Here is a 21,369-nt window from a genome sequence, read left to right on the forward strand (position 1 = left end):
TTTTGGTAAACTTTTGATACTATTTCAGACTTAAATTTATGAACAATGCAAACTATTAGCTTGAACAGTCATGTATAATTATAAGTAATGAAGAACAGGAAAGCCAGTTTATCTTAGGATTCCTTGTCATATAATTTGCTCTAAATTCAAAATAGCTATCTGACTATTGTTGAGCAAGTGAGTTAAATTTGTCTAACAAATTAAGTGAGAACCAGAAAAGATCAGAGATTTCCAGCTCTTTGTTTATAGCACTCGCTTTTTGGGATTCAACCATTCCAAGGATTTCAGCGTAGAATTTTAAACCAAAATGTTTCAATATCAAGAAAGAACAGTCTTCCTATGTGAAATATAGACACACTTTACCAATTTTGAGCTAGCTTATCCCTTTAAAAATTGTATAGAGTTATAAGACATTGTTTAGACACTTTGAAATATTTTTGAGAAAATGGCCAAGTTTTCCACCATTAGAGATAACCTGTTGACCCCTTGAAGCTAAAAGAGAGAAAACTGATTGGAGGTTAAAGTGCAAGTTTAAAGCAAGAGTACAAACTCTGAAACAGATTTCATTACCTGGATGCCTAGCACGTTTTGTTGAAGACCTATAGAGTACCTTCGCAGAACAAAACTGAACTTGACCAAACTATGTCCACCAAATCAAACTCATAGCATTGGATAAATTCAGAGATTAATTGTAACTTTAAGTTTGGAGTTATCCTGGTTATAAGGTTTTCACACTTTTGATGCCTTGCTGACCTCATGTGACCTTTGCCCTCTACCAATTTCCAAAGGATTATCGCACTCACCAAGCTGGATCTACTTACGGAGTATGAAGTTAAAGAGAAATGTACTTCTTGGGTATTTGTGTTAACAAGATTTTCACTATCACTTAAATGTTGACTGCAAATGACCTTTGACCTCCACCACTTTCAATAGGGTTCTTGTAATCAACAAGCTGAATCTGCATACCATGTATGAAGTTCAACAAAGATATAATTTTTGGGTCGTGTTCACACCTCTGTTGACCCCAAATGACCATTGAACTTCACAGAAAACATAGGCTTCTTGCACTTAATTAGACACATCCACATACCAAGTATGAAGTTAATCCACCATGACCTTTGTGAGTTACCATGTTTACAAGCATCACATACATACACGCCATCACCATCGCATAGATTCCTTTTGCCTCCGGCTAGGAACCAAAAGTGACAAATTAGTGTAATTTCCTTTTCTGATGACACTATTAGATGAAAAGTTGTCTGGGATTACAGATTAATTAATTATTCAACCAATTAATTTATGTCTCCTCTGTGTGACTTTCACTTGGCAAAAGTTCAGACAGGGTGTTTCACTGTCATGGGATTGGTATCTAATGGCCTCAAAAATGTACCAAAATCATGCAAAATGGCTGCAAAACAGAAACCCATAAAAGATCACTCTCATTCCATCTTCAACCACATAAACACAGACTACAAAAGACAAGAAAAGAAGGATCTTTGTGTTCCGACCATCTATTTTACAACATCTGTAAGACAATTTCAAATCTGAACACCATTAGCCATCTTCTTCATCATGATCCCTGTAAACTTATCGCTTTCCTCCGACCCTGGGAGCTGCCGTCTTCATCTTTTTCTCTGCCTTTTGCTTCTGGGATTTCTGTGCAGGCTGCAAAAGATCAAACAGACAGGGTGACATCATGATAAGATAATACTTTTATCAAATTTAGACATATATTACTGAATTTTTAAACCAATGCCATTACATATACTGGACTATTGGCAATCTCTTCAGATAAGATATCAAAACCATCTATCCTATATATATTTCTTTGCACAAAGGTCCATCATTCACGATGCTAGCTACTGTAGTAAGTGCAACATTTCGTCAATCCACTATGGTTAAGTTGATCAAGGGGAAAGGAGGCATAGGAAGCAATGGATTAAAGCAACTAGAAGATTATCGGTTTGAGCCCTCAATGGCCAGCCTCTGCATAAAGATACCACCAATTGCTTTTGTCATATGAAATGCTCCTCCAAATTTGCAAAATAAATCCAATTGGGAGATAATATTGTCAACTGACTTGTCCTTTTGGGATTAAGCTACAAGCTTTCTCAACATGTAAATTATGAGTCTGCTGCATTTCAAGGTATCTGTCTTCCAGGATGATAATTATTTTGTGATGAATGGACACAGTAAACTGGTTTTATTCATGCAAGATTGACCAAGAAAACCGAGTGATGATCTCACAGTAGCACATGGTTCATTTATCTCACAACGCCAGGGAGAGGAAGGGTTTTTATCGCATACTCTTGGTAAGAAGCATACTTTGTTGCAAACGATTACTCCAGAGCAAGTGCGAAACAGTCAGTTTATTAAGAGGACCTTTCACAATCAGTGTGTCCTCACTTCACCCCTTCCTTCCCTCTTTCAACACATTCACACTCTAGCCTTGAGAACTTCAAATTTGTGGAGTGTTAGCTCAGTGGTTAACGCCGGTCCAGATACAGAGTTGTTGACAATTGACAATTCATAATCATGGACGTTAAATATGAATCTAAGAGACTGACTTCGGTCAGCTTGCGGCTTTGATAAGCCAATGAGGCTTCTTCGTGAGTTCGTGCTTGCAGGAGGATCTAATATACATACATACATATACATACATACAAATCATCCTTCAGAATCCTAGTTGGCTACTGTACTGTACATAAAAGCCCAACAATTACACGCAGTGAATATGAACTGACAAGAGAAGTCACAGAAATGAATAAACGAACACACAAAGATGATCAGGACAAAGCTTAACCAAGTTGTGTGAGTTAGAAAACAAAACTGCCCCACCTCTCCCTTATGCCCTCCTACCCCTACCCCTCCCATTTCCCTCTCTGGCTACCATTCAGTTCTCTTACTTTTGCAGGTGGCTTCCTTGTATCTTTCTTGGACCTGTTCTTCTCTTTAGCAGCTCTAAAGAACACAAAAAAAAGAAAAGATGAGCATTAGTTTGAAACCAAACAGTACATTTTATATTATATAGCACAGCTGGTTGAAGGGAGGTTTTCAGCCTTCTCTAAGAGACCAAACATATTACATTTAATATTATATGGCTCAGCCAGTTGAAGGGTGGTTTTCAGCCTTCTCTAAGAAACCAAACATATTATATTTGATATATGGCTCAGGTGGTTGAAGGGAGGTTTTCAGCCTTCTCTAAGAAACCAAACATATTACATTTTACAGTATATTATATGGCTCAGCCAGTTGAAGGGAGGTTTTCAGCTTTCTCTAAGAAACCAAACATATTACATTTTACAGTATATTATACGGCTCAGCCAGTTGAAGGGAGGTTTACAGCCTTCTCTAAGAAACCAAACATACATTTTATATTATATGGCTCAGCCAGTTGAAGGGAGGTTTTCAGCCTTCTCTAAGAAACCAAACATATTACATTTTATATTATATGGCTCAGCCTGTTGAAAGGTGGTTTTCAGCCTTCTCTATGAAACCAAACGTATTACATTTTGTATTAAATATTGCTCAGCAGTCAGCAAGATTAAACAGGAATGGAAGAATACTTAACTTGCTCATAGAAATTTACTAGTGAGATGCAAAGATCAACAGATAATTCAGATGGTATAACTTATAAAGAGGCAAAGATCCTCCTTTTAACACTTCATTTACATCAACTATATTCATGCACCAGTAGGCAAGATTAGAGAAGCATGGTATTAATCAGGTGGTCATCTAATAATTACTGTAGCAAAAATTTCCAATCCCTCCTGCATCCTGTATAAAATCTCCTCACGGTATTCTTTGAACTAGTATTTTGATTGTAATCTTTCTGTGCATTAATATGACCATACCAATACATTGATCAGTACACATCATTTTATACAGTATGTATGTCAATCTTGTCCTGCTGTGATTTTATTTTAATGGATAATCAATCCAAGATATACTACTACAGTTAGTATTTCAGCAAATTGTAAATACTTTTCATATTGCCACATAGGTATTCATTATTTCCTTGGCTTGAAGCACAACATGGGATTTCAAACAATCACCAAAAAATTTAAAATACCGAATTATCATTTTAATCAAATAGAACTTTTTTGTTTTTTAATGTTAGTTTTTTGCAATTGCAAGATAATTACCTAGCCAGGTTTCCGCGGACATTAAATGACTATCATTTATCCTGTTTACACCACCATTTATTGTTAGCTGATCATGTATTCATGACGAACATTTTAAAAAAGGCTGATTTATATCAAATATTTCCCCCCAACAAAACCAGCTGCCTTAAGTGTCCTTTACTACCCATTAAGTATAGAACCAAAAGACCATAAAAAAATTTTAAATGCAAAATGCATTTTGAACATCCCCACTCAGAAATGTACTGAAAAAGGCCACTGAATATCAATCAGCACAGATGAGTTTGGTCAAATTTATATTTATATTAAATATAATTATTGCATACAGTAGTAAACAAGATTTTCTAATATACCTCCACTCTGCCCCCTCACCTCCCCCACCACATCCATACGATACAAAAAGATGAGTTTGGATATACAGGTGAAACCACGCTAGCGTACCCTGAGGGGAGGGGGGTGCAGTATTTCAGGTATTCAGGTAAATTGTTAAATTGGCTTACTTGATTGCCTGGTCTCTCTGGGCCTTCCTGACCTCTGGCTTCTGATTCTTCTTAGCCATGATCTCTGCCAGGGAGGTCCCAGCGATAGAGCGCTGGAATTTAGTCGTCTTCCTGGTCCTCTTCTTGGTCACTTCTTCCTGCACGCCCTTCTTGTGTTTCCTCCGGTACAACACCGTCCAGTTGATGTCACGAGGATTCCTCTTCATGAAGAAGGACCTCTGGCATTTTGAATTGATGAAGATGAAGGTCTATGGCAAAAAAAAAAAAAAAAAATCTACATTAAAATTTAAAGCCTTTTTTCTTCTTGAGGTAATATTGCATAGTTTGTAATCACATTTATCATGACAACACACTTTTTGACACTTACTGTTCATGTAGCTAATGAGATAAAGAATCACCACTGTCAACAGAAAGATAATCACTGCTGCATTTACATGTTCCCTAACAGCAATTACTTGTTTAACAATCAGTCAAAATTAAGATGAAGAAAGCCATGGTACGAGGGTGAAGTACAGTATGACTTGAGATTTCAGACCTAAACCATTCTTGATTCAGATCAACCTTTCAGGTAATTTTTGGCATTTGTGTTCCAAATATTGTGACCATACCTTGGAAACTATCTAAACAAAGTCTTGTGTACACTACACTATTTGCTATTATGTCATTGACAAATTTGAACTCACAACATCCTTAGACTAAGTTACTTATAGTACTTTTGGCCCATCCCCCCCCCCCCCAATGTAGCCTGGGTCTTGGCCATAGACCCTGGTCTCTGCGTTAGAATTTTGCTAGCCTAAGCCTAACTTTTGGCAAAATTTTAAACAGCACATGTCACAATAGTGTCCATAGCATACATAAACTAGTAAGACAATGATAATATATGTTAGTGTAAACTTCATAAACTTAAAGCTGAGCACAGTAAATTCAGAATGATAGGCCTAGGCTAGGCCATTCCAAAGTTTATGTTAGCTTACGGACCCGTACTTAATGTTACATAAGCCTATAAATATCAAGTGCCAGTGTGTTGACAAATATCTAACCTAGGCTAGCCCTTAACGCTATGATATTAGAGTTATTAACATCATTGTTAAACCATCGTAGTTTGATTGATAGCCTAACCAAAGTTAGGCTAACGTAAATCACTATGCCCTTGTGTTACCAAAAGGCAAAACTAGGCTAGGCTACGTAGTTTAGACCACTTGGTTCAGCTACCCCAACAAGTAAGTACCCATGATCCCAACTCCCATTTTGTTCTGTACATGTAGATGACTTTTGTTCATGTAAACGAAGGGAAACTACAAGTAAATCTTATTTTCAGCATTTTCGCTTTAAGCCAACCGTGCCACACGTTACTGTGTACAGTTGCGCAAGTACCTTTCCATCTTGTCGTACATATCGTTTCCCATGGCCAGGGTAGATCTTGAAGAGACTAAAGTGGCATAAATCCGTTCTGCGTAAAAGAAAATGAAGGAATAGAAAGATTTAATTATTCATTTATACGTTAAGTTAATTTTCGAGATTTGTTTCATCCTAAACATGGAGATGGGGAAGGATTTTTATGAGACGGAAAATATTCTTACTTGACGGACATCTTGAAAATCTAGAGAGGGCGCTAAACTTAAATATCAAACATTATATCGAAGGTATATTGTTTATAGCCCGGAAGTTGAACGGCACAACCGCAAAGTTCATTACTATGCGAAGTTTACTCACAATTTACGGTAATTACATGGACTGCGGAGCCGAAGGGGAGGGGTATATAAGGAACGGGCGGGGAAGTTCACGTTAGAAACGTTCTATTTCCCCAGTTTTGCAACTTCAAAACCCTTATATAGTCACAAAAACATAATTTACTATAAAGGGGGCTAAAATGGTATGTCGTCCCGGTGAGTGGTGCACGGGGAGGCCGGATGATCCATCCGCTTTTGAGTATTAGTGTACACTAGAAGTTGATTATATTCAACATGGTTCAATATTTACAACTTTTGAAACATAATTGTAGAAGTTTCGACTGTTTAAGTTTTTTAATTCTGTCTGCCCGCAGTTGGAGAGTCGAGCCCCTGATTTTATTTTTAGTAGTATACGTACGTTGATGCGTAACTTGGGCCTCTATCATCATGGTGTCATACGATTACAGAGTTGAGTGTGGATCAAGAAAGAAACAGTATTGACAGATTATACGGAGAGGAAGCTAGGAGGGGGGGGGGGGTAAAGGGAGTCGTGTTTTCATTCGACAGGAGTGGTTACTATACATGTAGGTCTGTATCCTATGCGTGATACTGAGATTGCTCAAGCACCTGTTTTGCTTTCCTTTTAAAAAAGACCGTTTTTTTTTTTACAGAAAGTCACCCAAGATGGAACCAGGGCACGAAAACCAAAAAACTGATCCACTCTCAATCCCTGTCCCCTGTGACTGTCTCGATTGATGACAGGATTGGACCCTTTCCTTTTGAAGCTATGGTTTCGTCAGTGAATACCGTGCTTGAAACCGGGAACTGTTTTCTGCATTTGCAATTCTCTATTACAAAAGCTCTCAAATGTTTCTCGGACAAAATGCGCATCCTATTGTTTGTTTTACCTTGACATCTTTAGACAAATACTGACCTCGTAAACATTCCTCTATGGTAGGTTGCATCATCGATTGAAAGGGTGTATTATAACGGTGCACCCCTGTTCACGCGGTAATACACAAATACCGTTACGCGTTTGACGTTTTGTATGTACATAGTAAGTGCTGTACAAGCAGTTTGTACATGTGTGTAGAGTACTGTACTGCATTTATGAAGGCTAGCTTGTGGTGAACTGTACCATAGACACTGACAGTCCCAACTTCTACCCCGGTATATCAGGACGGTTCAACTTATCAAGATGGGATCGATGCATTATCTCGCAATTGGTGTCGGACTTTTCTTTGTAGTTGCTGGTTTGGTGAAAGTGGCGCCAATTCAACCTGCTCATAATCAAATGGTAGGACTAAATTTTTGTCTAATTTGCAAACTGATCATTTAGCTATGCCTAACACGTAATCATATATCACAGGGAGTAGAAGAGGCAACAACTCAAGCAGAATATGATTTCCTTAAAAGTAATTATTGAAAGAACTAAATCCAAGAAGTGCAGAATAGCAAGTCTACAGATTAAAATAGAAAGTTAGAAAACAAATTGAGTAAATGAACAGAAAGGACCTGACAATAATTTGGGGGGCATTTTTTTCTTTTTCATACGTGCCAACAAAGATAAAGTTTGAAATTTGAACAATATCTTGACATATATGTGCTACCTTTCAGAGCCTTCGAAAATGCTACACAAAAGAAAAGAAAAAAATGAGCACCAAATTAATCCCTGTTTTTCTCTGTTACAAAAACAAACAAGAACAAGGTTTATATCACTGAATGCAAGCCCACTGAACCAGTCTTACTACAGTACAGTTTGGTCACAGATCTGTTACAGTTAAAAATCTTTCCCCTGGTCATTCTCCTCTTGTGGATCCCGAATCCCTGATTAGTGAGTAGGAATGAGTCAATGAAAACAGTACGCTGGTTGCTGTGTTGTATAGTAGTTTTACACAATGGATTTTAATACATATGATTTACAAACAGCCATAATTGATTAATTGTACATAATTGATGTAAACAAACGTATAATTGACGCTTTCCTCATTTTTCATTTTAATTTCCATGATTTGCAGGTCTCGGCATTTGGCCGGTATGCGAGTGTGTTTCCACTGAAGATGGTCGGAATTCAACCAGCAGCCGACATGTACCGAGCACTGACCGGTGCGGCCGAGATCTTGATGGGTTCCCTGTTGGCGTTTGGCCGTTACGACTGGAGGTCTCTCAGTTGCCTCGGTCTGTTCGTCATAACCGTCGGTGCCGTTCAAACACACTTGGCTCTCGGTGACGCCGTGGCTGAAATGTTTCCGGCTCTCATCGCTGGCGGTCTCCTCCTCATCCTTCTCTTTCATCCAAATGGTTTTTGGGGAAGCAGAGGAGGGAAACTCCACCTTGCGTAAAGATACCCTCGTTTTTCGAAGTAATTCCTCAATTTCTCAATTTGTCTTCTTCTCTCGGGCGCTGAATGCCAAATAATTTTAGAATTAAGGCCAACAAATTTGATAACTATACTTTAATTGTAATTTTTGTAAGTTTTTATGCCCAACAACTACAATCAATAGCACTGAAGAAAATTGGTCCTGTTCTGGTCTTTGGCAGGTAACTGTATCCATGTTCCATCATACATTACATTAGAATGCTACTTTGTATAAGTGACATCACAGCAAGTGGTGCTTAATATATAAATTGTATTCACTGTTCAGTAATTTCAGTGCTTTGTTTGTATTCCTCGGTAGAGTTGGGATTTTGCACATGTCAGTAAAATGAGGAGTTCATAAGATAAGCTAACACTGAAAGTAATACAGCCTACTATCACCATAAAAATGTTAAATGTATAGTGTACACCCTCTTGGTGAAACTATTACTTAACAATACAAAAAATGGGGCCCCTCTTGATATTTCCCAAACAGACCTAGGTTGTTTTACCTATTTGGGGTTGTCGTTCATCAAATATTATCTATCACATGAGAACTGGCTGATATTTGGGGCTACTGCTCCTTTAAATTACATGTTTTCAGAGGCTCACAAGTGTTTTCAAGACTTAGAATACCATTCATTTACAACTTTTTAATACAAAATGACAGAATTTTAATTATTTATACGTCTGACATCTCTACTGCACCTCCGGCTGAATATTTCAAGTTTATCTTTATCTTTTATTAGGACTTAAAATTAAAACGTCTCACTTTTAGGATCAAACCACCAAATGTTAGCAAAATACTTTCAAGCAAACGTTGGCATCTGTTTACAAAATTATATGAGGGCGCTAGTTTAGTTAGTTTGGCGTATGGTAATTTGCTGTGCATTAAAACCTGTTTGAATTATGTTTCTCTTTGGTTTCAAATTTTCTTCGAACTGTAATGGACCAGCAACTTGTGAGTCTGGAGATAATTCACACCATTATAAACACTGTTTCATGTACAGACAAACTGTATTAACATCATAATTCGTGTACTGACTTAATGGTTTCTGTTCTTCTTGGTTATGTTACTGGAATTGAATGATTCAATTAACTGGCTCTTGTTGAGTCCCAAAAAGGATTTTTGCAAGTTTTTAACTTGCCTCTAGGCAAGAAGAAGACAGATGATGAACTTGCCATAAATTGGCTAGGTGTTTCGGTTGGCTACAGGGATTTGATGGTTATCGTGTGGAAGCCTGACCCACATGGGTTACTGAGTGTTCCAGCACTGGATGATTGTAAAACCCACAATGAGCACACCGTTCTCTTAAATTCTTGTTTTCCCATTCAGAGCCCTTTTGGTCTCCTAGGATGGCTGGCCCAAACATGCAATTTTCTGCATTTTGGGATCATAGCCACATCATAGGTCTTGTATCATCTTGTATGAGAAAGATTTTTCTAAATTTGGTTGTGTCTTTGTAAATTTTGAATCTGGCAACTGCAAATTGAATGTTGTCAGGGCAATAGAGCAGAAAATATCATTGTTTTTCTCTCATAATATTTCCTTTCCAATACATTTACATTGTCTACCTGTAGTGCAGAATATCCTGTTAAGAAAAATTTACAAGGACCTGGGAAATCCAGGTTGTGCAATTGGACAATCCAGCCAGCTTTGTTAACATATGGTTGATACGGTGGTTCAAACTTTGTGATAGATTTCAACATTTCTTAATTTCCATTAATTTATTTTGGACAATCTCGTTTTGAAATGACTATATTTTCTTTTATACTTTCAATAAAGGGAAACAAATTCGACAGTAATTTGAAATTATGAATGAGAAATGAAATTTAGCGAAGAAATCACCTTGTAAATTAAAAACTAAAATGGCTTTCACACAAATTAACAGTAAATGGAGAATGTTTTTAAAGCAATATATGCAGTACAGCCATTCATTGGAAAACAGTAACAAAATACATTTATCTTGTTCATTTTTACCTCCTGCGAAACTTACAACCGTTAATTATGTAGATTGGATGGCACAAACAGGGTACTTGTCTTATCTGCCTATTGGATAATGTGGCATTAATACTACTGTGTATGGGCACTGAGGCTGAGAGTGCAGTAAGTTTAAAGGCATTGAAGACTCTCCCCAAACCGCGTGCCGGGCTCTGAAAAAGTTAACTGCTCGCAAATTACGTTTTCTTCTTGTCGCTACAAAATGCAGACATTAATGAAACGTGATACCTAGTTATCTCTTATCTAGACCTGAGATGTCCACGCTGCTATGTACACTGTGTTGTGGGTATTGACCCTAGCTGTATGTATTGACTGTGCACTAGTGTCTAATTACCGATGGTAGCAAGCTGTGTGTGTGTTTTCTGGGATCCATGGTGGTGTCTAACACTTCTGTTACACCTCAATCGAAACTAGGTCAGATTACCGGCATAAGACGTTTCTTTGTGCGCGAGTCTTCACTCCCTTTAACTAACATTGTTTTTCCCAGGCTTTAAAGTAGTGACTTTCCTTTAATATGGTATTTGTTTAGATGTCAGGAGAGATTTTCATGTAAACTTTGAAAGTAGAATGATCTCATTGCACATGATAGTAAGGAATAGCAAAATATCATGAATGCAAACTGACCAAAGAATTATAATGTAGATTTGAAGATCTAAGACACAAAATGTAGTATTGAATTATATTATGCACCTTCTATAGTGTAAGTTGATTTATAAAAGTGCCTTCATTAAAGTTGTTTCAAATAACATATCGAGAAATTCTTTGTACTTATTTTCAACCCAATTAAGTGATTAACCCACCCAACCCTTTCCCTGAACTATCTTTTCCATCCTGTAAGTTACTTTTCACCCCCTTTTCTCACCGTGAGAAATATTTATTTACTATTTTGCAACAACGTAATTATAACTTTGTAGGATGACATAACCTCACAATTTTTGCGAGTTTTGTGGCACTTTCTGAAAGTCACTCTTGCACTAGCATGCATTCCGGCACTATAAATGATGGACAACACTTAGCAATGCCAAGCTTTTCGTCAGTGTTGTAAGGCATCCATGACCTTCCGTGGGTCACTAAATTTCATAACTTGAGGTGACTCGAAAAAAAATATAAGAGAGATAAAACAGTGACTACAGTCCATGACTACGCGAATCAAGAAAATCATTGGCAATGACACAACTCTAACTTAAAATTAAGTGACGCTTTACAAATCTGCTTTCGTTTTGAGTAACTGACGATTTCACAGGTGTGATATAACCCTAACGAAAACATTGGATAAAGGGATAATTATATAATATTTAAAGACGTTGGGTCTTTGATTGGGAGATAAATGATTGTGTTCGTGTGTAGTTTTTAATTCACAACTGCACACTCATATTGCAAGGCTGGGAGTAATGGAGATGCGGAGGCAAAGTCCTCGGAAGATACAACATTTTTATGGGAAAAAAAGACATGTCCGAGAGGAATTCAAATTCTCTGGAATTTATTTAAAAACAGTCTTAAGGTACAGCCTCCGAGGCTGCAGCGTTTTGGGGAGTATTTCTTGTTCACTCGGAGCGAGTATAAATCACGAAAATACATGTGAAAAAGAGGGCGGAATTCATTTTGTCTAGAACGTACTTCAAAGCCTTGGTTGGGGTCCAGACGAAGAAGCCCCCGAAATCTAAAGGATTGGTGATGTTTCTTGTTCTCTCGTAGCGAGTTTAAAGCACAAGTCAGAAAGGGGGAATAATGCAGTTCTTCTGAATGAATGCTGGTGGGGATCCTGGGATGACTTCGGCTACAGAGTTTGCAGATATTTGTTTCTATTGAAGCGACCTGAAAGTACATAACTACATTTCTGAGGCCTGAGGGTAATCAATTGCAGCGGAATGTATTACGCAGCACGCCCAGGAAGCAGTAGCACTTTGTTAGCCTAATATTATCTAAATCTGAGAAATATAGATGCAAGGGAGAAACAGAGGGAACGTTTATTCCTCATTTTTGTTTATTATTCTTGCTTTGATGGACATAAGATTACACTGAAGTCGGCTCCAATTTTCGGCCCGACTTGGCATCGATTGGGACAGACGTTTGTTTTTCACGTTCTAATCTTTGGTGTGACTGGTCGGTTATGTTTTTAATACACAAGTCCCTTCAAACAACTATAGTAACTGTAACTGTCATATAAGCGCTGTGAGCCCAGAATTACAAGTTATTTTTTGAACCAGACAAACATTCGTAGAAGTTTCACAAGAAGCAAGACATTTCACCGAGACTATGGCAACTTTCTTTGGAGAAGTAGTGTTTTCCGCCTCACGTGCCATTGATGATGAGGACGATGATGACTCTTTTGTGAACGAAAATTCTGAGTAAGCTATTCCAGTTTCTAAATTTCTTTAAATTTGTACACATGCCGCAATGGAAAACCGCTCCCCTAAGGTACAGCTACTAGTTACGCGAATATATTATTGTTATGTATCCTACAATACTGTATAGGCCTACTGTATACCTATAATACAAGAAGTACTACTGACGTTTGGCACTAAGCACTGTTTATTACTATCTCAGCGTATGGATTATCGCGCGACACAAGATTAATGTTTAATTGATCATGATGCTTTTTTGAAAGGCCGTGGCTATTCTTACGACTAGTCGTAACAATTATTTATAAACTATTCTTACGACAAAGGCGAATACAAGCGCAGTAAAGTAAATAAAGCAACTGCGCATGTTGTAGGGGTAACCCTAACCCTACCTTAAACCCTAAACGCCAATCCTAACACTAACCCTAACCGGAAATTATTGTTACTCCTGGTCGTAAAAAATTGTTCTCCTGTCATAAAAATAGCAACTGCGCATGCGTAGTCGGAAATTATTCTTACGAACAGTCGTAAGAATAGCCACTTTGTTTTTGAAAACTACATTTGTTAAGGTCTTGTACTGGTGCCTATTTACTGTAGTCTGTAGAGAAGGGCAACCATGGGTGTTCATTTTAATCACTCATTTTATCATCCAACAGGGTGTAATCATAAAGTGTAGGCCTAGTTATGTCTTTGTTGAAGCAGCTTGAATGTGTACATTTATTCTGTGATATCATATCTTCAGTAGACAAACAGCACATACTCTCTGGACAAAATCAGTGTGAAATCAGTAAACGAAGTCCGCATGAGCACAGTATGAGAAATATTGTATCTATGTATGTATTTAAGATCCTCCTGCAAGCAGGACCTGCTTGAATGTATACATTTATTCTATGATATCATATCTTCAGTAGACAAACAGCACATATTCTCTGGACAAAATCAGTGTGAAATCAAAAAACGAAGGAGCATGAGTACAGTACGAGAAATATTGTTTGTATGTATGTATGTATTTTAGATCCTCCATCAAGCAGGAACTCGCGAAGAAGCCTCACTGGCTTATCAAAGCCGCAAGTCTCTTATATTTAACGTCCATGATTATGAATTGTCAATTGTCAACAACTCTGTAACTGGACGACATACATTAATCTTGAAGTGACTCGAACCGGGTGAACTTGAACTCGAAATATTAACACTGAAGTTTGAAGGTCTGCTGTATAGACCCCAACTATAGCATGCTATCATGAAAAATTTTCTTGAGATTATGTAATCGACCTGCCTTAGTCGTAAAATTACTTCTTTTTACTAATTAGTCAGCAACGCCTGCCACATATTTTTTGTAGTATGAGGGACTTTGTGTGAACACTGTATGATTAACTTCACTGTAGACATGAACATATTTCCACACAGTGTTTATGCAAATAACCTAATGGTGTTAAGAAGCTATGCAGGCTAATCTTAGAGCCTTTGGTAGATTTACAAGGTCCGTGGCAGGCCGATTAGGTAATCACAAAACTTTCCTACCTATAGTGGCTATAATTGGAGCCAATAAAGCAGATCTTTAACTCCATGCAAAAACTGAAAACATGTATTAAAATGAAAGTCTATATTGGTTAAAGTGTCTATGCTCAAGAAAATCTCATCTAGAAATATCCAACATAAATGTAAACTAACACAAGTTAACTGCTGTATCAAGTTAACGTAACACAATAAACTATTTAAAAACACCGATTGGTTAGATTAAGAACTTATCTCGTTGAGAAATGAGAAGAATTGCATTTTGTTTGTGATCCATTTAGATACAGTCCCTCACAGCATTAAAATTACAGCATGAGAATTATTAATTATCTCCTTTTATTTCAATTCACAGAGTTATTACCTTGGACCTCTCTCCTGCATTTTCAAAACCAACAAATGATGTTGGCAAAGCGACAGATCAGCTGGTTTTAACACTAGGACCAGCTGCCAATGGTAAGGTCACATAAGTGTTGCTTCAATCCTATGAAACAAGCAATAAGGTCACCAAATGTGTGTGATTTTAGGAACAGTCCCCTAGTTCGATGGACCTCTCCGGTATCCTTATGGGATGTCCTATTCTATGAACAAAACATTAGAATTATCCCCAGGACTATTTCTGAAATTTTAAAATGGCCCTGAAGAAATTTAAATTTTCTACAAAATGTGCTTGTTTTTCTGAAGGATGTATTATATAAACAACCATCTTTCAAACAGTTGATTGATCACTAAACACTGAAATGCCTCAAACTCCCCAACATACCTTTACATGTACAGTGTAGATACTAACCCCTGATGATATAGCATGAGGTGGTCAACATCGATAACGTGTACAGTATCTGGATTTCCAACAACAAAAATACAGGTTAACCCAAATCTGTACACACAAATATCTAACTTATGCAGTGACAGTGTATAAAAACAGAACCAATTAAATTGTTGGTTCCAAAAAAAGAGTGAAATCCTCTAATTTTCTTTTAAACTCATACCAGAGGGGGAGGGGGGGGGCAAGCATGCATGTGGTAGTGCAAGATCTCAAACTCCTCCACCCTAACACCTCCCCCCTCCCCCACCTCCTCCCCCATCAGACATAGAGTGAGCACATAATATTCTGATATGATAGTTTTGCTTGAAATTGAATATGACCTGTAATACAGGTTTCATATTTTTTTCTAGTCTTTGCAGATTGCTACATTCTTCACCAAGAGAAGGAAACTGTTGGAACAATGAATAAAAGACTTGACAGAGATGGTCAACCAATAGAGGGAGCTATTCTTTCAAGGCTGAGGGAACATACAGATGTGCTACTGTGCAAATGTGTTAAAGACATAGAACAACATCTGCAGTTTTCATTTGTTGAGCAGGTTAGTTGTACAAGAAAAGTCACATTCCTTTTAGATATTTTGTATTTGTCTGGTCAGACAGAGTGCTTAATTCTTTGCACTTTATCAATAGATTAAAATTGTAGCTCTTGTTTTAAATAGAAGCAAACAACTCCATATTTTCTCCATACATTGGAGAATAAGATTTGTTTAATAAAACCCATTTTGACAGTGATAGAATAGACATGATGTGAAGGAATAAACCCTCACAGGCTTGACGAAGTGCCCTACTCCCTATTATAACTAAAGTATTAGAAAGAAATATAACAGTATGTAATTGTAAAGTTATGTATATTACTACAGTAATAAATATAAATTCTGACAACCATCTTGTAGAACTCAAGAATGGCTGAAAAATTATGATCTCCCTAGTTTTATCCTCCAAAGAATTAATCAACTTAAAATGGTCACAAAGGGGAGGAAGATTTTTGTTTTTTCCCCACTGTTTTAAGAAGGTACAATATTTGTCAATCCAGTGTCATAGAAATTTCACTGACAGTTGGTAATTCATATCCTTATTTCCTTATATTCTACAGCTATTTTCATTCCTTGGTAATTCAAACACATCGGTAACCATTCTCTCGTCGTGTTCTGGAAGTGACTATAAAACACATCGGCAGGATGTCTCTTTTCCCATTTTGAGGTGTTTAAAGACGTCATCATTTACTGGAGAGGTAGCCGCCCCTCATCTGGAACCTCCTAACACAATATCAGGTCTAGCTTCATCTGGTGAGTGATATCCACAGGGCAGCTGGCATTGTCTCACTTAATGTAACATTGTTGATTCCATGTGAAGTAACCTCACCTCAAGTGGAGTCTGTACACAGTAACTGGGTTACCCTCAATCAGTGCATAACAACTGGGTACCTGCCTTTGTTTTAAATAAAAGTAATATCATTGATTACATGTGAGTTAGCATGTCTTCATTTAGACTGTTCATATACAGGATCAGGTCTACCCTCAGCTGGAGTACTACTGTAGGTAGCTGCCGTTATTTAGATGAATGAAACATCATTGATGATGTGTGAGGCAACCTTGGCCCATCTAGAATCCCTACACAGTAGCTGGTCTATCGTCAGCTTGTGAGTAGCTATAGGGTAGCTGCCATTGCGTAACTACTGTAAATGTAATACCATTGATTACATGTGAGGTAGCCTTTCCCCATTAAGAGTTCCTACATAGGATCAGGTGTAACCTCAGTTGGTACACTGGGGTAGCTGCCATGGCTTAAATAAATGTAAAATAATTGATTATGTATGAGGCACCCCCAGCTCATTTAGAGTGCCCCAGCAAAGTATTAAGGCTAGCCTTATCTGGTGAGTTATTATAACAGGCTTTTGTATTTAGCTAACTTTAACATTCTTCTTCACAGGCATAAGGTAGCTAATTTCCTTGTCCATGGGTTTATATTCATTGAATATCAGGTATTACCTGCCGGTTCATGTCCAGCCTCATCATAACAGGCTTTCCATTGCCTTGCATTGTCACCAGGCATTCATACTTAGCAAGCATACAAAACAGGAACTGAAATTTACGATTGCTCCAATGGCAAAGCTAAAACCTAGGATGTTTCAACCACTGAACTAAATGTTCTAAATTGTCGTAAAACCACAGCATTGTACACACTTGAGGAAATGATAACAGAAAAATTCACCTTTTCATTCAGTTTCATTGTTACATAATTTATTATTATTATTTTAGAATGTCCCGATCTCTTCTTTTATTTGATCTATTATCTTTTAAACAGCACTGAGCTATTGTCAGATTCACGGCATCCCGGCTGTTATGTATGTCATTTACACTGACTCAATCTTCATGGACTCTGGTGCTATAACAGCATTCAATCCACTCTTAAAACTACAACCCTTCAGGAAAGTGGCAAAGGTAAGCTATATTATGCCATCAGATTAAAGTTATTTTCAAATTTGATGATTTACGACACACCTTTTGTCTCAGTATGTTTGTTGTGTGTTGTTGTGTAACATTTTATTGTTACATAAGCCAGACCAGTTTGTGGAGTTTTGTGCCTGTGGGATATTGGATTCAAATGTTGCATAAAGTTTTGTGTATTTATTGAAAACATCTGTTTAGGTTTTACTGCTAAACCTGTGTATAAACCATATCACACTACTCACAAGTTTTTTTTATGAGAATTCAGTCAATTTATTGGCGAATAAGACTATGTTTCATATTCTTCCCCCCATCTCATTTTTTGGGGAAGGGGAATAAACAGGGGGGTAAGTCTCTAGCTCTGAGTGGAATCTTACCCCACTCCCTTCTGCCCCCCCCCCCCCCCGCAGACATCATCCAGACAATGTTACTTGTCCCAATTTATGCCATATGTCACAATTAAAATTTTATTAATTTATTCTGATAAATATATAAATACAGTTCAACTGTTTTATGGAATGTATAAAATTTAATATAATAAATAAAATATCAAATATCAAATTTTCTTTGTAGAAGACGAATAATTTCCAAGGCATCATCAAAGCAGCGGTAGACCGGCCTTCTAATCTGGACTCTCTTTACACTTAAGAGGAGAAATGGTAAGAAACCTCTGATAACTGAATATTCATTTTGTGCCGTGCATCCAATTTATTTAGGAGTCGTAAACATTTTGGCGGAGCTCCAGACAAACTGATATTTATTGGAATACAGATATTTAATTTTGCTGGTATGAAATCTGCAAATCACTTGCAGGTACCACTGTCACAGAAGCACAGTATGTTGAATATTTGTTCCATCAAGTTATTCAGCAGCCCCTTGGTCAGTGCTGGGACTTCTTGATGTGATAAGCATCCTTTGTTAAACTCTTTCACTAGCATCTGGTTTGATAGCTTCTCTCAGTGGAGTAGGTCAGCATCTACAATGTGGTCACTGCAAGACTCATAAGGTTATATACACTTGAGTGCTTGATACTTAGTCATAGGTGCTCTACAGGGGGTCTACCCGATGTTCCCGGGGTTCAATGTTCCCAGGGTTCGATATTCCCCGTTTTCGTGTTATTTCAATGGCTGACAATGAATACGAGGTTCGTTGTTCCCAGGGTTCGATGTTCCCAAGGTTCGTTGTTCCCAGGGTTCGATGTTCCCAGAAATATCGATGTTCCCAGGGTTCGATGTTCCCAAGGTTCGATGTTCCCAGGGTTCTATGTTCCCAGGGTTCTATGTTCCCAGGGTTCAATGTTCCCAGGGTTCTATGTTCCCAGGGTCCAATGTTCCCAGGGTCCGATGTTCCCAGGGCTCGATATTCCCATGGTTCGATGTTCCCAGGGTCTGAGCCTGTCCCCGAGCACGGTCGGGCAGCACCAAAGCGGGACCCTCTTAATTCTCGGCCTCGTGGAACTCTGGACTCTCAGGTCAACACTTCTGTGCGGCTCTTACTGAACAACGTCCCTTCGGGTGATTTTTGAAAAAAAAGGGACATCAAACCCTGGGAACATCGAACCCTGGGAACATCGGACCCTGGGAACATTGGACCCTGGGAACAAAGAACCTTGGGAACAATGGACCCTGGGAACATCGAATCCTGGGAACATCGAACCCTGGGAACATTGGACCCTGGGAACATCGAACCCTGGGAACATCGAACCCTGGAAACATCGGACCCTGGGGCCTGGGAACATTGGACCCTGGGAACATCGAGCCCTGGGAACATTGGACCCTGGGAACATTGACATAGCCCCCTCTACAGAGATGGCTCCCTCATATTAACTTTACAAGTTCCTTTTATCAGAGTTTAACAATCACAGTATATAGCACAGTATGATATGGACAACAGTTTGGCACATTACCATGTGTTATTAAAATTGTATGTCTTTAGAAAAGAACTTATCATGTGGGACACATTTCTCATGACTAATTGAGGTATGTTCTCTTTCATGTTACCAGGTACATTAAAGAGAAAATTGATTTGCTGCATCCAGACAAGATCAAAAGAAGCAAGAAACACTGGACAATAAATTCTGTTTATATACTAACTATCATTGTATGAGAGGACAGATGCAGCTAGCTAGGTAACAACTAGTTTGGAAGCAGAGGAATGTTTTATGTAGGGTGACCAGACATCTGGTATTAGGACATAAAGTATTCCAGTGCACAGTCTTTCATCTGGCATGACCTTTGGCCGGATACATGAATGTCTGAGATTTCAAAATCTAATGAATCAATGTTCAATCTTCACCGGATTCTACTGTGCTTGGATCATATCTAGAAGCCCATGTCATTTTACCATGCCATCTCATAGTTCTGTTGGTTGTGTCTGTATTGATGATTGAGAAACAGTGCCCTCATCAGGGCTGGTGAAGATGTCAACTGCCTTGTATAATATGCGTTTTAATACGAATAAATCCATAGAAACCATCTATACGACGTTCACACTTATTACAGCAGCCGACCAACTAACATAACAGTGTCCAGGCCCTGACAAAGAGAGAAATATGGGATAATGAATGTGTATTCATAAGGAAAAACAAAGAGTACCAAAGGGAGCCAGTGACTTAAGCGTTCCTGTGGCCGATCTGGCTCTGGATGTGTCCTCCATCTGATGTGATGTCAGTGGTGACCCTAGTCTTATGTGAGAAACCACTTAATGTATGCTGGTGATACTGGTTTGTCTTGCTGAAATATTGTCTTCTTTAAATGTCAGTTTGGGAAGTTATTATGACTGTTGACAGAGTCAAAGACATTACACTTTGACATCTTTAATGCTGAAATGTTTTTTATGGAGATAGTCACTCAGGATGGAAAGCTATCTAGTAAGGACTGTACATGAATGGTTCCAGAGCACTGATGGCCGATTTTTAACAGTTAATCTTACCAGTTCTTTCAAGACAGGGTAACATTCAAGCATGTAGGCACTAGACTAGTTCAATCACAATGAATTATTCAAGGTATGTTCAGCATCATTTTTGAAACAATTTTTATGATCATGATTACCAAATAATTTAAGCATATCTTTACTCGTCATAAGCCAAGTCGAGGCTAGTTAGGCATTAGTCACAGTATGACAATGTTTTACTCAGTTACATGTTATCACTTTCCTCAAGCAAACCTTAAGTAAAGCCTAACTATCCTTGGTCTTGTATGAAAACATTTGATGTTTACTCAAGCACAATGCCCGGTTAGTTTGCTGTCAAACAAGATCATAAGTACCCCTCAATTAATGAGTTATTTTTGTGCATATGAAACGGTTACTTCACTTTGTAAATACTTCTCATTGACCCTTTTACTATTTTTCCCTCTCTTTCTTTTATGCTGAAGTCACTTATCATTTCTTTCTAAGAGTGATGGCTGTAAATACTTTTTGTTTATACAGAACCATAATCAAGAAGTTCAGTTATAGTCTGAGCCCAAATAAATTCTACTTCAGTAAAATTAATACTCATTTTCATTTCATCTTTCATATTCATTTCGATATAATAGAACTGAAAGGGGGCCTAAATGTGTAACCAGCAAAATA

At 37.9% G+C, this 21,369-nt stretch overlaps 3 protein-coding genes across 3 annotated transcripts; 2 read left to right on the plus strand and 1 right to left on the minus strand.

Moving 5' to 3' along the window:
* Positions 1-1,495: 1,495 nt before the first annotated feature.
* Positions 1,496-6,302, minus strand: LOC139962779 (large ribosomal subunit protein eL24-like). The gene is made up of 5 exons (XM_071963096.1): positions 6,223-6,302; positions 6,017-6,092; positions 4,643-4,890; positions 2,907-2,961; positions 1,496-1,665 (listed from the first exon to the last, which is right to left on the minus strand). The coding sequence occupies exons 1-5, from the start codon at positions 6,231-6,233 to the stop codon at positions 1,588-1,590; spliced, it is 468 nt and encodes a 155-aa protein (XP_071819197.1). The 5' UTR covers positions 6,234-6,302; the 3' UTR covers positions 1,496-1,587.
* Positions 6,303-7,297: 995 nt separating this feature from the next.
* Positions 7,298-9,346, plus strand: LOC139962792 (transmembrane protein 35B-like). Its single transcript, XM_071963120.1, has 2 exons — positions 7,298-7,609; positions 8,331-9,346. Exons 1-2 carry the CDS (start codon positions 7,511-7,513, stop codon positions 8,652-8,654), a joined length of 423 nt encoding a protein of 140 aa, XP_071819221.1. The 5' UTR covers positions 7,298-7,510; the 3' UTR covers positions 8,655-9,346.
* Positions 9,347-12,339: 2,993 nt separating this feature from the next.
* Positions 12,340-21,288, plus strand: LOC139962721 (proteasome assembly chaperone 1-like). The gene is made up of 7 exons (XM_071962960.1): positions 12,340-13,018; positions 14,880-14,980; positions 15,701-15,888; positions 16,443-16,635; positions 17,654-17,790; positions 18,370-18,455; positions 19,800-21,288. The coding sequence occupies exons 1-6, from the start codon at positions 12,927-12,929 to the stop codon at positions 18,442-18,444; spliced, it is 786 nt and encodes a 261-aa protein (XP_071819061.1). The 5' UTR covers positions 12,340-12,926; the 3' UTR covers positions 18,445-18,455; positions 19,800-21,288.
* The last annotated feature ends 81 nt before the right edge of the window (positions 21,289-21,369 follow it).

This window comes from Apostichopus japonicus, chromosome 21 (genome assembly GCF_037975245.1).
Source record: "Apostichopus japonicus isolate 1M-3 chromosome 21, ASM3797524v1, whole genome shotgun sequence".
NCBI classification, from domain to species: Eukaryota; Metazoa; Echinodermata; class Holothuroidea; order Aspidochirotida; family Stichopodidae; genus Apostichopus; species Apostichopus japonicus.

Coding starts and splice junctions, on each gene's coding strand:
- LOC139962779 (XM_071963096.1), bottom strand. Junction 4,891..6,016: donor ATGTACGACAAGATGGAAAG/GTACTTGCGCAA, acceptor TTTTTGCCATAG/ACCTTCATCTTCATCAATTC. Junction 1,666..2,906: donor CAAGGAAGCCACCTGCAAAA/GTAAGAGAACTG, acceptor GATCTTTTGCAG/CCTGCACAGAAATCCCAGAA.
- LOC139962792 (XM_071963120.1), top strand. CDS start 7,511: ATGGGATCGATGCATTATCTCGCAATTGGTGTCGGACTTTTCTTTGTA. Junction 7,610..8,330: donor AACCTGCTCATAATCAAATG/GTAGGACTAAAT, acceptor CATGATTTGCAG/GTCTCGGCATTTGGCCGGTA.
- LOC139962721 (XM_071962960.1), top strand. CDS start 12,927: ATGGCAACTTTCTTTGGAGAAGTAGTGTTTTCCGCCTCACGTGCCATT. Junction 14,981..15,700: donor ACTAGGACCAGCTGCCAATG/GTAAGGTCACAT, acceptor ATTTTTTTCTAG/TCTTTGCAGATTGCTACATT. Junction 15,889..16,442: donor AGTTTTCATTTGTTGAGCAG/GTTAGTTGTACA, acceptor TATATTCTACAG/CTATTTTCATTCCTTGGTAA.